The sequence below is a fragment of the Aulonocara stuartgranti genome (assembly GCF_965226115.1).
Source record: "Aulonocara stuartgranti genome assembly, chromosome: 16".
Taxonomy (NCBI): domain Eukaryota; kingdom Metazoa; phylum Chordata; class Actinopteri; order Cichliformes; family Cichlidae; genus Aulonocara; species Aulonocara stuartgranti.
In genome coordinates this window covers 12,533,517-12,549,627 of record NC_138952.1, presented here as the reverse complement: position 1 = coordinate 12,549,627, position 16,111 = coordinate 12,533,517, and the positions used below count along the sequence as shown (strand labels likewise).

At 40.1% G+C, this 16,111-nt stretch overlaps 1 protein-coding gene across 2 annotated transcripts; it reads right to left on the bottom strand.

The window, feature by feature from the left end:
* Positions 1-2,668: 2,668 nt before the first annotated feature.
* On the bottom strand, positions 2,669-15,462 carry heg1 (heart development protein with EGF-like domains 1). 2 transcript variants are annotated; one of them, XM_082507162.1, is made up of 14 exons: positions 14,958-15,462; positions 9,078-10,377; positions 8,443-8,948; positions 7,501-7,614; positions 7,180-7,308; positions 7,000-7,076; positions 6,850-6,905; positions 6,341-6,516; positions 5,267-5,401; positions 4,962-5,004; positions 4,840-4,877; positions 4,610-4,697; positions 3,979-4,156; positions 2,669-3,852 (listed from the first exon to the last, which is right to left on the bottom strand). In XM_082507162.1, exons 1-14 carry the CDS (start codon positions 15,229-15,231, stop codon positions 3,709-3,711), a joined length of 3,258 nt encoding a protein of 1,085 aa, XP_082363288.1. In that variant the 5' UTR covers positions 15,232-15,462; the 3' UTR covers positions 2,669-3,708. The 2 variants fall into 2 exon arrangements, with proteins under 2 accessions (XP_082363288.1, XP_082363289.1); XM_082507163.1 differs by having other exon boundaries at positions 6,341-6,501.
* Positions 15,463-16,111: the final 649 nt, after the last annotated feature.

The window sequence follows — 16,111 nt, the reverse complement described above, 5'->3', positions numbered from 1 at the left end:
GTTATAGGTGTAGTAGTCATAATTTATTAATCAATGTTATTATTTGATGATTATTATGCCTACCATTATACCTTTCCCAAATTTCCGACAGGACCTGAAGGTGACTTCTGAGATTATTTAACCTCGGCTTGCATCAAAGGGCAAAAATCAATCACAGCAAAGGCAATTTTTGTACTTGATGTTTTACAGCTAACTCCTCTATTACAAATATATATTATTAACAGCAAGTCTTATTATATTGTTGTTCATTTCATAAACCAGCCTCACTTTATAGGTTCCCACTAGAAAATTATCATAAAGAAATACATCAACAAATGCCAGATACCTGTGTACCTGCTAGAGTGTTAAACGCATTTAGTTTGCTGCTTACAAATGCTAAAGAGAGGTAAGTTTAAATATGGAAAGATATCCTCTCAGCAAATATTTCACCATAGCATTGTAAAACACAGTTCTGTTAACATGTGAGATTATGTCACCCTACACCCTCATACACAGTTTTTTTTAGACATTTCGAAAATTCAACAATTTAACAATAATATATATATATATATATATATATATATATATATATATATATATATATATATATATATATATATATATATAAATAGTAAAGATTGACAGCAGTTTGTTTACAAAGTTCACAATTTAAGCCTGACAAGCTACTAAGTTTAATGTGCTCCCAGCTATATGTAAGTCAACGACATCCAGAAATGAGTATGTGCTAAGAAAAACATGTGCAGACCACACAGCACAGAACACATAAAGGACTCCTTTAGCGAAGCCAGTGACTCTCACCTAACTGCTGGACCTTTGAAAGGAGAGGGAAATTTCCATTTGCTGCTATTTTCCTTATGTGTTTGCATGGCAGTACCACTGGAATAACAACTGAATTATGGAAACTGCAATGGTATACATAGTACTTTGCAACTTGCGCAGAGATGGTGGTAAAAATGTCATGACATATTGTGAGGTTGTAACTGATGCTGCCAAACGTAACAGAAAATCTTCAAGCAAACACCAAAATCAAGGCTATTATGAAACTCAAGTTGTTACTTGAAGCCTGAGAAGCTTTTTGATCTTTTCTCTATGATCTATACAAAGCAAACAAACCAGTTACATTTCTTGCAATGCTGAAAACAGCAAAAAGGTCCATTAATCATTATTAGAAAAATGATCTTAATGAAAACATTCATAGTGGAGGCAGCAGATCAGTCTCTGTTTTTGACCTTCTTCATAAGAAGCACCAGATTCATACATTCTTAGAAGATGTTCTAAATTACATTCTCAGAATTTACATGTTTTTCAAATGCTCATATAGCTAAAATTTTGATTTTGAGGTTAAATTCAGATGTATTGGTAAAATTGCACCGTATGCAAATTAATAAATTCATTACTAATGAATAAATGCAGAGTGGTTTATAAACACATAGTGAAAGAAAAAGGTGAATTAAGAGGAAACACTCACTCCCCCAAGCAGTCTAGGCCTACTGCAGCGTAACTAAAGGGGGATTCAGGGTAACCTGATCCAACTGTAACTATATGCTTCAGCAAAAAGAAAAGTCTTAAGCCTAACCTTAAAAGTAGAGCAAATTTTTGTCTCTGGAACCCAAACTGGGAGAAATATGTTCTCTTTCCAGTACCCTTTCTGTACACATTTTGGATGAACTGAAGGCTTTTAGAACAGCCCGATAATAATGGTCCATAGCAGTCTAGCTTAGAAGTAATAAATGCATGAACCAATTTTTCAGCATCACTCTGATTCAGGATGTTTCTAATTTTGGAGATATTGCACAAATGCATGAAAGCAGTCCTAATATTTGTTTAATATGCACATTGAACTGTATTCTGGTCAAAAATAACTCCATGATTCCTCACATTGTTACTGGGGGCCAAGGTCGTGTCATCCAAGGTAACTGGTTTGACACAGTTTTTGGGGCTGATTACAGTAATCTCACTTTTTATCTGAATTTAGACGCAGTTTCAGTCAAATTTGAAAGTGTCAGTTTTGGAGCAAGGGTTACTTTCTTGGTCGCCACCCTTTTGTCCATGGTGAAAAATCACTTGCTGCGGACAGTGACATTGGTGTTCCAGCATTTCGTGGCAGGGTTAAGCATTGGTGGTTCCTGAAAATCATTTGAGGCTGACAGTCTACCAGACCTTGGCAAAGTGGAGACACATTCAAAACACTCGTATTTATGTGCAGTTGTTTGAACTAGAAATGGCTCCAAGACACCTTCCCAACTTGTGTAAATCTACAATTCTGCTTGTTAGATCTTCACCTTAAGGTATTATGACATCTATGCCCATAATGAGTGTATGTAAACTTCTGAGTTTTACATGATAAAGGTTTAAGCACCAAAAGGTTTAGTGCAAATAACAGGACAGTGACTTGAAGGTAAAAATGAAGGTATGCATGACAATATCAGCCAGTGTTAAATGTACTGTTTTAGTATTGAATTTCCAATCATCCCATTTCTTTCAAGTTTAAATTGCTAATTTGTTCTTCTTGGTTCATGGCACAATATTGTACTAAAACGATGCAATGATCATTACTTTTTGGCAGCATAAGAAACAGAAATTAACCTACAGTTGAGTAATATAAAGTGTGCCATTTATCCCGAACATATAGGATTTAAAGGTTTAAAGAATGGAGTCCCAGAGAAAATGCTTTGTAACATTTTTATTTAAATAAGCTCATCTGACTAAAACGCCAGAATCAACACCAAGTTAGAAAACATTCAAATAAAAATAATAATCCACGACAGAAATAGCTAATCATGATACATCTTTACATTCAAATATTTAACAACAGTAACGATACAGATTATTATTCCTCACACACTTTCATTCTTTAACATACACAGGCATACACACACACACAGGCACACACACACATACTTATTTAAAGCCACAGGTTTATCCCTCTAAAGTCAGTGTGTATGTACGAGATGTTATGCTACATGTCATTGATTTGGACATACAAGGAATAAATAAATGTTGGCAACAGACTACAAAGTCATTCCTAAGTTTCTACTGGCATGAAGCTAAACTTCGTTCACCCTTCAGTGGTTTGCTGTTGTCATGTTGAATCAATACTTTACGTAAGAAGATCACAGCATTGGCACACACATGTTAAACGTTCACTTACAGAAACGACATTATCTGTGTTTTTGCATGTCTGCTTGCTACATTTTATTTGTGGTTTATCCCTCCAAAGGATGCTGCATTATTTTTTTTATTGCGTTTTTCCCCATATCTGGTGAGCACAATGGAAACATCATGAATGCTTTTATTTATCATTAAGCAATTTTGTTCAAGCAAAGCTGCAATGCATTACCAGCCAGCAACAGCATAACTCTGGCAGCAAGAGAGGCAGACACGATGCTAACTGTAATGGATCACCGACCTACACACTGGAGCAAATTAGTATTGGTGGTTGTATGTAAGGCAGGAAAAACACATTAAATACAACATCAGCACGGTGGAAAATGCACGTGTTAACGTGAATGGGCCATGCAAAAACACTGAAACACATTTTACTCGAGAAAATGTGTACGTTTATAATGTGCTGACACACACAAACACGTATTTAGTGTGCAAATAGGGTTTGCACACAGTGACAGAAAACCCATCCTGACAAATCCCAACTGTTAGTATGAAAAAAATGGTACGTTTCTAATAGTTTGCGTGTTCACAGTGGCCCACTCAGAAGTAGTCTCTTCTCCTTGAATCATCACTGATGAAAGATGGGTTCCACTGGGCTGGGTAGATGCATGAATGGCGAGAGCCTGGGAGACCCGGGAAGGGGTACAGGCCATTTCTGTCCAGGTCTGAGTTACGCAAGGCAGGCTGAGGGAAATAACAGAAGAAACAAAAAAAGGACTTTATCATCAACCACACACACAGAGAAACGAAGCCTTAACTTAAACAAGAGACAGAGATATGTGAGGAGCGAGAAATGACATGTTCCCTTACAGAGTAGTAGATATCAGTCATCTGTAGCAGGTTTTTTGTGCTGCCGTTCTCTTGCATCTCTATTGTCTCTCTCCCCCACTCCATGGATATCCGGTTATTTTTAGGGAAGTCTGCGTACGGGGACATCTGCAAGTCTCCACTTTTAAAGATGATCTTATTGATGTCATTTTTGTCTTTCCTGAAAGATTCCACATTGAAAAAACTTAAACTTGATGGGTTTTTGTTTATAAATATAGCCTGTATATAAAATATGGATGTAGCCACCATGATGGAAGTCTCTACTTGAGTATTTTTCCTTTTTTTTTTTAAACTCAGATGTCATGAGGATCTAGTATTCCCTGAATTTTGTGCTTTTCTGACTCTAAATGGGGCCATTTAGATGTCTTCACCACAAATTCATCAAGAATATACCTGCTGAGGTTATAAATTGAGCAGAAAGACCTTTTGACTTCTACAGACTTTTTGCAATAGGAGGCCTCACCTCCTATTAATCATTAAAAGAGTGTTATTTTATGGCACTTCCACATTAAGCCCATCTTTTACATACAGATTGGGTTTATAATATAAAATAATATTATCGGGCAATATTCATTACATTTACTTTCTTGAATTAACAATAAAGCAAACTTACTTGCAGCAAGTGACAATGAGAGCAATGACAAGGATGAGGAGCAGGGCGCCCCCTGCAGGTGACACTACCACTGCAATCAGCTTGTAAACTGCAATTGCAAATAGAAACACCGTAAATATTATTCTTATTACAGTTAAAAAATAACACAAAATTACACTTAAGAAATTTAGCACATTTAAAGATATAAGAAATTCTATTTAAGATGAATATGATCGGTGGGCTTCACTTACAATTTCCACAGTTGAATCCTCCAAAACCAAACATGCATCTGAAATAAAGAAATGGAACCTTCAGTTGCCTTGAATATTTTCAGAAAACAGTACTGACAAGAAACAAAAGGAAGCAAACTTACGGGACACAGGTGCCATTTTCTAGTTTTAAGCCATCTCCACATTCTGAAACAAGACATTTTGTTCAGTGACTTGAAAGAACACAGTTTGGTAAGTAGGTTTCAAAGGCCTGGCCAGTGCTGTTTTATTCATTTTTGGCTTCCTCAGTCAAATTCTCATATAACGTGTAGCAGTCAAATTTTAGGGGAAACTGGAGATATTTTGAGACATTAATTTCCTTGATTTAACTTTTTCATTTGACTTCTCTCAGGTTGGTGACTCAAACAAAAATGCACATGTGGCAACATGTAAATAAAGAAGAGCTTACCTAAGCAGTACAAATCGTCAGGATTGTGTTTGTAGTATCCCTCACGGCACTGGCAGCACGCGATACCACTGGTGTCCGTGCAGCTGGAGCGCTCTTCATCACACTGGGTTTTCTGAGCCGCACAAAGACTCTCCGCTGGAACACAGTGCGGGCAGAATTAATCTCAGCTATAAAAATCTGATCATAAAACACAATTTTTGTTAATAGTTCCCCTTTGTTTCATTGAAAAATGAATAATTTTGACATGCAGAGCTTGTACAGTATATTTTAGCATTTAGAGGCACAGCACCAGTGTCCTGTGACATGATTATACAATTACCGGTAGTGTCATGTTGTGAAATGAAGCTGTTATATGATGCTTTGAAGTTTCTGGCTTATACACATGCAAAGCTTTTTACATATATATCACGCCACAGTTCATTAAATGTTTTTATGGCTAAATTCTGCCCTCTGGTGGTTGAAATGAGACTGCCCTAAATAAAGTTTACAATAAGACGTGTTCACACGTCTTATTGTAAACATCATTATTGTGTTTCTGTTGCATCAATAGAACTTCGTTTTGAGGCAGCTGAAGTTGCAGATGTTGCAGACTTTGTAAAGTTACTTTGATGTTAACAAAGTTTTACACGACAGGGCACTTAGATCATCCAACCATAGGCTCCTAGCACAACCTAGGACTCGAATGAAGTCGAGAGGTGACCGGGCCTTTGCATCCGTGGCACCCAGACTCTGGAATAACCTCCCCGTTCATATTCGCACTGCCGAGTCTATCCAGTCTTTTAAATTACGTCTTAAAACTTGTTTTTTTACTTTGGCTTTTGATTCTGTCTAGTTGGCTGTTTTAGCTTGTTGCGTTGTTACCTATTGTTTGTTGTCCTCTTCTATTGTTTGTTTTAACTGTCTCATGTTTTTATTGACTGTGAAGCACTATGGTCAACACTGTTGTTTTTAATATGTGCTATATAAATAAATTTTGATTTGATTTGATTTGAAGAGCAGTTGGAAAAACGATTTAATTAATTAAAACAAACACAGTTAATGATTTCCACTGAGATTTCTGGCTATCACACTCACCGTGGTAAGTGAGCTTGTATTTCAGGACCACCTGGCAGTGGGCTAATGCGGAGCTGCAGGTTTTGAGAGACATCTGGATTCTGTTGTTGACCTCAGTGGTTGTCACATTAGCGGAGGTGGAAAACGTGTTAGCAACCATGACACTAACACCATCCTTCTCTCTATGGGGAGGAGATCTGAGGTCAATATGGAGAATTTGTTGGTGTTGTAAATAACAAGAAAACAAGGTTCTAATAGATAAGAGAGATCCCTTTTAACTAGCTAAGTTTTAGCATCATCAAAAGAAGAAGAAGAAGAAATGTCAAAAATGCAGATCTTTGAAGTAGAATGACGAAAAACTGAGAAACAAGTAGACTTGCACTGGAAACATTACCTTATAGGATTGTAATTGAAAGATTCGTTTTTTCTGAGGTTACTAACAATAATTACAACCACTTTCTTTAATTGCATATTTTAAATATATATCAAAAAATACAGAAAATGTGCAGAAATTCAATGCAAAAACGTACTGCTTGGTCACTGTTGAGCGCCTGTAACCTGGGTAGTCAGAGAGTGAAACATTGAACTGCAGGAAAGACAAAAACAGGAGCATGTATAAGATATAATGCACGTAAGCTTAGTGAAGCACAGAATATGCAGTGACGCGAACTGCCTCTCACCAGCTTGATGATCTGTCTTTGGATATCAGAGTTATGTAGTGATCCGTTGGCACTGATAGTGCAGAGAAATGTCTTAGCTATTAAGGGGGGAAAACAGTGTGAATTAAAAAACATAAAAGGCCTCTGAGAAAATAACTTTGACTGGAGAAAAAAACAAACTCTAATGTCCTTTTTCTTTACCTCGGCTGCATGTGCGTCCATCTTCAAGGTCAAAGCCCAGCGGGCATTCACAGCTGAATGAGCCATTCGTGTTAACGCACGTGGAGCCTTTGGGGCAGGGTTCTTGCTTTTGCTTACACTCATCAATATCTAAACACACAGGTGTAACAATATTATATTTGGGAAGGATTTCACCAAACTTTTACACCCTTATCACACTCTCTAAAAAGGGGTTGATGCAACATTTCATGCATTTTGTTTTTTGAAAGACAAAACATGGAAAAACACACATAGTACCAATATTGTTTTTAAACTGTTGGGTCGAAGAGCAGAAGAGCTCACCCTTGTTGCAGGTCCGTCCCGTCCATCCTTGCTGACAGCTACACCTGAACGCATCCGGTTCATCACCCATACAAATCCCTTCATTGTTACAAGGGTTGGACACACAGGGGTTTCCTAAAATTTACGAGTAGATAGAGGGTGTGTTAGCATTAATCAGGGAAAATAGCATCCTTAAAAAAGCTTCGGTTTGACCTTTTAGGGCATGCGGTTTCACTCTGACCTGTCATCCATCCTCCTATGTGCAGTTTTATCTCTGTTATGCAAAGTCTATTATATTTGATAGATGATTTTTTGAGACTTCTACAACTAATTTCCATATTTTTCTGCTTCTGTAAAAGATTCATTGTTCCAAGTAGTGAATTCATCCAATCAGAAAGAAAGATCAGTGCAGAATACCAGACCCATTCACTGGGAGCGGCACGTTAAAAGCATTTCACACAAGTGCATCACTTGAAAATTCATCAGCAAATTCTTGAGACAAGAGAGAACAAATCCGTTTAACAGCATCTCATTGTGAAGAAGAGTCCAAGTTATGTGTATTCATCATTGTTATGTCAGTGGTACTTTTTATTTTATTGCTTAGGACGGCTGCAATCCTCTAACTGCCACCACAGAAAAGTAAAGACTGCTTTTCAGTAAATTAATCTGTCAATAAATTAAGGTTGAACTCTTTTTTGCTTTATTGCAACATGCAAGAAATCAGCTAATGCCATCTACTCAGATTATTAGTCACGTTCATGACCAGGAAGCACAGTGTTTGGGGAATATTAGAACCTGTGATACGCTGAATCGTTATTGCACAATCCTCTATTAGTTATAGTAAGAAGAAAACATGCAAATATGAAGAGCAACTCATACAAGAACACGATAAACACACATTTCTGCTCTGAAAACTGAATAATAAGTCCCGTCATTTGAAGAGAAAGAAGCTGACTAACTCACTTGGAGGTGGAGGTGGTGGTGGTGGACTGGTGTGCTGAAAATCAGGGGGTGGTGTTGTGACCGCCAGCTCTGTAGGACCTCTGTCTGTCTGATTCCTAGTGGTGTGCAGAGCTTCCGTACTCTTGGTTGGGGTACTGTGGGTGTAGGTTGTAGTGATGGACTTGCTGTGAGCTGTGGTGACTCTGCTAGTTCCCGTGCTTGTTTCGATCTGCAGGGTGGTGACATTAGTGGGGTCAGACATCCCAGTCACGGGGCCCTCCGTGTGCCTGGGTGGCGCACGTTGGGTCGGTTGCGCTGCCAGAGTGGAGGCTACCGTGGAGGACGAACTGTATAGGACAGTGGCACTGGTAGGGGACTGTAGAGGAGAGCTAGTCACGGTGCTAGTCAACCTTGCGGATGAAGTTGGAACTAGAGGAGGTGTGGTAATAGCCTCAGTGGAGGTTGTGGTGCTGGTGGTGGTGCTGAAAGCGGTTGATATGATAGGGTTTTCTTCTGTTATCTGCGATCTGACGAAGAGAAAAATTAAACCTCAAGTCAAATGAAATCAAGTTCTGCTTCTACCTTCTTTAAAGGTACAGACTTTAAAAACTTCAAATTATTATTAATATTCATCAATATTCTTTTTTTTAGCATACCTTTCTGTAACAGTGGCAGGTGAGGTGGTGAGGAAGACGTTAGTACCCAGTGGTGGCATATCTGTCAGAGACTGATTTGTTTCAGACGTACTACTACTGACAGTAGAGGGCACTGCAGTCAGACCCAAGTCGACATTTCCCTCTCTGGTCTGCGATGAAAGCCCCTCAGTGCCACTCTGAGTGCTAGAACTGTGGTCTCCAGTTGAAAACTCTGTAGACGCTCCAGAACTAGAGCCCAAGCCTTGCTCTGTTCCTGAAATATTGGTGGGACCTCCTGCAGGTGAGGTGAAAGGAGGCGTAGAGGAAAATGACATTTGAGATTGGTCAGTGCTGGGCTCTGTCACCCTGATAGATGACGTTGAGTCAGACGGCTCTTCTGATGTCGACGTGTGCTGTTGTTCGGTGGCATTGGGATGTCCAGTAATACTCTGGGTTCCACTGGAACTTGCTGGGCTCCCAGTTTCTGAAAACACTCCTTTGAACGAGTCGGTCACGTCCCTTCCAGTAATCCCTGTGGACGGGGCACTGTGGGTGTAGTTCTCAGTCTCTGTCGACTTAGGAGAAATACCCCAAGTGGAAGGAGGCTGACGGGAGTTGGAGTCTTCTGTAAAGGCAGATGAGGTGGTGTTGCTGGAGGAGGAGGTAACAGACAGCAAGGTCCTCTCCCCAGCTCGGCTGGTGGTGGTGTAGGTGCTGTCGGTGAGGACGTCTGTGTGGGAGGCTGTGGCATCCCCCATTTGGAGAGTAGTGTCTGGGTTGTCTTGGAGTAGGTGGCCCTCCTCTGTAAACACCTGGGGCCTATCCTCCTCTGACACAACATAAGAGATACCTGGCGTCTTGTCTGTGTAAGTCATGTCCTTCCAGTCCCTGCTGCTGCTGCTGCTGGTGCTGCTGCTGTCCTTCCAGTCCCTGCTGCTGCTGCTGCTGTCCTTCCAGTCCCTGCTGTTGCTGTCGCTGCTGCTGCTGATGCTGCTGTCCTTCCAGTCCCTGCTGTTGCTGCTGCTGCTGGTGCTGCTGCTGGTGCTGCTGCTGGTGCTGCTGCTGTCCTTCCAGTCCCTGCTGTTGCTGTCGCTGCTGCTGCTGATGCTGCTGTCCTTCCAGTCCCTGCTGTTGCTGTCGCTGCTGCTGCTGCTGCTGATGCTGCTGCTGATGCTGCTGTCCTTCCAGTCCCTGCTGTTGCTGCTGCTGCTGGCCTCAGTGGCAGTTACAAAGTTGAAGGTAAGTGGCTCAGTAGACAGTGGATTTGCAGTCTCTATAGACCCACTGCTTGTTTCTGTAATGGACTGTGTCTGGTCTGTGCCTAGGAATAGAGAAAAAGATCACATTAGTAAATATTCACCAATATAAAATCATACACTTTTGAATCAGTTATGAACATTTTTAAAGATTTTCTATCATTAAGGAGGTCCAGTTAAGGCATGTTAAAATGTTACTTTAACCTCCTAGGACCTGGTGTCCACATATGTGAACATCACATTTTGGGTTATTTAGACTAAAATACTCAATTTTGCTCTACAAGGGCCTGATATCCACTTACGAGGACATTATACTGTAACTGTTCTATCGAAATTTTAAACGAATATCCTCATATGTGGCTCTCATTTTTCTTAGAAACAAAAATCAGGTAAAAAAAAAAATCTGGTAATTCTTTGTTTTTACATTCATCAGGTCCCAATATGCCCAAATATCAAAGAGAAAGTAAAAATGCATGCCGTGGAAGAGTTCGGGTCTTAGGAGGTTAAATCAGGGGTGTTAAATATAAGGCCTGGGGGCCAGAATGACTTCAATTTGGCATAAACCTTGGACTTTTGACTGTATTTGTACAAGTTTTACAGCTTTTCCTACTGATAAAAACCTATCCCAACAACAAAGTAATTCATTACTAGAGTTAAAATTAGGACAATAAAATTACAAAAAGTTATTTTTTCACCAATAACTATTGAAATTCCTGGGCTGTATGCAGCCCACCATGTAAAATGAGTTTGACATCCCTGTTTTAAATGATCTGGTAGTGATTTATTGGTAGTCACTGGACAAAATGAAGTCTGTTGTGCCACATATGCCAACTCTTGAGAAATGAATATGCACTGGCTTTCTCCTTTTCTACCATATACAGCTGGTAACGTCATGAAATTTGGCTTTGCACTGCTGCAGCCACCTAAAAATTTAAAGGCAATCTTTTTTTAAATATATACCAGCATCCTTCATCACTAGACTCAAAAGAGTGTTGCTGTACTCGCCTATATGTTGTACTTTACCTCCACCAGAGGGTGTTATCCCCGTCTCGCCTGTACAGTCTATAGTCAGAGACAAAATGCTGTCAGAATTTAACTTGCAGCATGGGCAATGCTTTTGGGTGGAGAACAACTGGCAGCCAACTTGTCTACTCTAACAATGGCTTGAAGTCCTAAATATGGTGGGGACTGTCTCTGTTGGGAATCAGCCATTTCCTTCCTAAAGCTGAGCGAGCACAAGGAACTGGCAGAAAGCTGTCACAGTGGATCTGGGTGTGTGCTCATATTCAGTCTTTTTTAGTCTGTGTGAAAACTGCTAAGTCATAAAAACTCCCAAAACACTACCACTAAAGGGGAAGAGAATGACTTTTAAAGTAGTGACTGTTGTTTTAAACACTTTTTTTCCCCCCAGGCATGTCCTTTTTACAGCTGACAGTAGAGCTAGAAAGGAACGAACAGCAGAGAGCAAGCGGGATGACATCCAGCAAAGTCTCCAGCTTGAATAATTCTCGCAAGGTTACAGTTTCCAAACATCCAAGATAATCTGAGCTTGTCCAGCACCTCTGGCCACATGTAAATAATTCATGTTCAACACATGTCAAACATTTCAGCATTCAGTTATCTATTTACACATCCAACACACGGGGGCTTAAAATTATTTTTAGCACCAACTGCTTGATAAGATGACGGCTGAACTGGGTTTCCATGTTTGTTACTGACTTTGCCTGCTGCTTGGCAGCGGTTAAACCTTTGTTTCCCTTGCAGAAAATACACTCAAAGGATTGCCTATTTTGGGAGCAGGTAGGTTTTTTTCCCCCATTTGAGAATGTTTTGATTCTGAAAAGCTTAGAGTTGCTCAACTTGAATCCCAAAGATGGATAGAAGAGTTAAAGCATCAGAAGTACTTAAGCAATGTGAGACAGATAGGGATAAAGAGTGAGAGAGGTCTTTTTTTTGCCTATCTTTGTGCAGTGCTGTCTTACAGCTTATCTGGCTGCTGTCCTGGACTGGAACAACACCACTCTTGAGATGAGTGTCAGTGCCACCAGCAGACAACATCCAGAACCAATGAAAGGGAGGGTTCAACAGCTAAACAGCCAGTCCACTGGGAGTCTAAGGGGAGAACTGGGCCACCAGACTCTATTTTTCCCTCTCACTTCCTCTGCATGTGTCTCTCTTATTATTTCATTTTCTCTCTCTGGATACCGTCTGGGCAACAAAACTCAGACAGGAACGTGGTGTTGGCAGCAAATGACAGACACTCCCAGATCCTCAGCTACTATCTATCTCTTAACTGTTAACACAGTTGTAACTGCAGTCTTTTAACATCTGTTCCACTTCAGAAGCTCTATGGCTCGCATATTAATTCAAGCAAATGAAATGCCTTTTGCATATTAAAGACCCTCAGATGACACCACAGTAGTGCTTTGAATAGACTGGCTTATACTCATTATGCAGGCCAAAGAGGGCAGCCAAGATGATCTTGCTAGGGTCATTGAATAAACATTAAGTGAGGAAAGTGAATCATTTCAGCCTCATCTTTCCTTTGCAGCATCTACGAAAATCCTGAACTTTATTTATACTGCAAAATGGAAGTGTGTGCAACTTTAAGAATCAAGAATTTTATCAACATAATGATTAAAAATATCTCTTAAATTCAAAGAAGCACGTGCGCTATAGTGCAACATTTGAGGTATCCTATTACCATGGAGACAAATCTTTTAAGTGTTTATTACATAGTGTGTAATTTCTGATTCTTACTTTGTACACTATATATAGTAGTTTATATAGTAATTAAGCAAAAGTTGCATTTGTAGTTGTAAAGTTGAAAGCTTGTTGAAGTTTAAGGGCAAAACTATCAAAATAAAATGACGTAGTCATCGGTCCAGCCATTACTGGATGTTTTATGGTACATTATTATGCGTGATACTGGCTGTGATATTAAATATTATTTTCACATATGCCCCAGCATCAAAACCCTCCTTCTTCCCGCTGGCAGGAGTGTAGCTTAAACCAGCTGTGGTAGAGAAGAAATGTTCTTCCAGCACAGCAGCGTTATGCCTAAACCCTTCATTTAAGGGATAAGAGTATTATCGGCTCTGCAAAGTAGAAATATCAGAAGTTAAAGTCCTTTCTCTATCTTTTATTGCTTTGAGTCAGTATGGCAATAATTCAGGAATTTTATGAGGCATGCTTTTCTTCTTATAGTACGATGGATGATGTTTGGCTTTGTGCACAGGAAATCAGACCCAAATTCTAGTTCTTTCATCCAAACTTCTGAAAGTAGTCATGGAGTGCTTAGGATGTGGATTCCCTCCTCCTCTTGCACCAAATGCTCTAAATACTTCAACTGCAGGTTCCTCTGTATTAGTAACGTCTCTCCCAAGCAAAAAGTAGCACGCTTCAGCTCTCATGCTCTCATTCCTGTCCAGACGAACTGCATGTTTAGGATTGTTTAATACTGCAGCATAAATGAGTGTCATACAGCAGTTTAACCACTGGATGCTCGGGTCCAGGTGGGTATAAGCCGATGAACAAATGTTACGGCTTTCAACACCTCCTGCTAAACAGGAAGCCAGCACCTGTAGTATTACATCAAGTTCGAATGCAGATAAGATGTGACGAGTGATAACCTCGTCAGTAGATTATCCAGTGTTTACTAAGCATTGAGCGAATGCATCTGTTCTGATAACCTCGTCAATTTTTAAAGCTGTCACAGTTCATGGCAAATACTCTGTTTACCTACAGTGGTGAGACTTGAACTTGTGTAATGGTCTGAAGGAGCTCCAGGAGTTGAATATGAGCCCCAAACTATTAGCTTTAGGGCCTCATTCCTGATAACACTAATCTCAAGATCTTTGGGTTTTGAACCAGTGGTTGTACACAACAGGGAACTTGAAATGAAAGTAAATGTGGTAAAATTGTTTTTGTTTTTTAAACCGTTATAACACCAGTCAATAGATATACATTACTTCAGCTCTATACTGTTTGCCGTTGGCAAAGCAGCTTATGAAAATTAATTCTAGCAGCCTTTCTAAACACAATTTCACAAAATACATATAAATATAAGTGTGTGAATGTGTGTTTGAATGGGTGGATGACTGAATGTAGTGTAAAGTGCTTTGGGGTCCATAGGGACTAAGTAAAGCGCTATACAAATACAGGCCATTTACTATTTACCAAATACCATTTCTTAAAGTGGGAAAAGCATCTAACTTGCATGTGTGTAAAAGTTTTGATGGTCATAAACACATCTACAAGAGCCGTTTCAGGATGGGATTAGAAAATAGGCTTTGGGACAGTTATAGTGAGGCATATTTCTGGAATACTGCACACCTGGCTAAACCTGGCACACATGCACGATGAAACTAAGCACGTGTTATTATTTCATTTTCAAAAATAAAACAATACACAACACAGTCACAAATAACCGAAATGGAAACTTTGTGTTTAGACATTTTTCTTTTAAAATCATACTTGTCAATAATAGAAGACCACTAACTTACAAAATAATGTTGGAGGATCTCAAATGAACTTTTATGGATCCTTTTTTGTTACCTCACTTCAACAGGCCGAAATGAAAAGGAGATCTTTTCAATCATTGTGCAGCACTTGCCACTGCAGGCCTCACACTCGGAGCTCTTACCGAAGTTTCCAGCAGTAGCAGCGTGAGTTTCTGCAGCGTGCCTGAGCAGGAGGTTTCTCTGTGATGGTGTTAAAGTCTCGCTGGAGTATGAATTTGAAGTTGCGCTGTTTTCCATGCTTCTGACTTCATCCGTGGCCACCGAGTCATCCAGTGCTGGAGTTGCCGTATTCGTGCTGTTGTTACTGGGGGTCCCAGCCCGGAGGGGCCCCGGCAGACCCAGATGGAGGACCAGAAGAGACAAACCGAGGACGTGATTCAAAAACCACGTTTCCATGATTTTTTCAAGACCCCCCAAAACGGTCGCCGATAGTTTCCGTGAAGTCGAGTGAATGTCGGAGAGTCTCCCGGGGACACCATGGGAGGAGCGCTTCGGCGTTTAGTGAAGTTTTAATGGGAAATGAATAAATCCTGGTAAAGGTCCGGAGGAGATCCGCAGCTCAGACGGCGGGGAGCGGAAGATAACAGAGCCGAGGCAGCAGCCTGTTATCTCAGCCCGGGCTCCTCCTCCTCCCCGCACACACACACACACACACACACACACACTGAGAGTCCCGTTACTGAGCCCAGTAGCGCCTGTGTTGTCTGCAGGTGTCGGAAGCTTTGCCCATAAATACTTTCCTTTTCAAGCCACAGAAGACGTGAAGTTTTTAAGAGCTGTTAGTTACTCACATCACCGAATAATCCCTCTACTCTGAGTGTTACGGTAGCCTATCATTACCTGCTGATAATAACCTGTAATCACAGGCTATAGTTGTAAAAATCACTTCTGTTGTTATATAGAGTCTTAACCACAAAGACACCCATCTCTCTCTCTATTTTTTAAAATATTATTTGATTGTTTATTAGTTCGTATCTTGCGATTTATTTCCCCACGGAACTTTTCTTTTCATCATTCAAAACCCTCATATGTTGGCTTTCCAGTTTTCTGTTAGTGCAATCACGTCACAGCAGGTTTTAAAAAAGTGAAAAAATCACGTGGAATTCTCTCAGTAGGTCAGTCCATCTGCTGCAAGAATCCTTGGTCTTCATGTTTACTGCTTAGTTACTCTTTTGTGACTCAGACTGTATGTTTGTAGTCATTGTCAAGCTTTAGAATGAGCTTGTATATACATATCCACAGCACATTCCACTTTTCCAGACATTAAATATTTCTA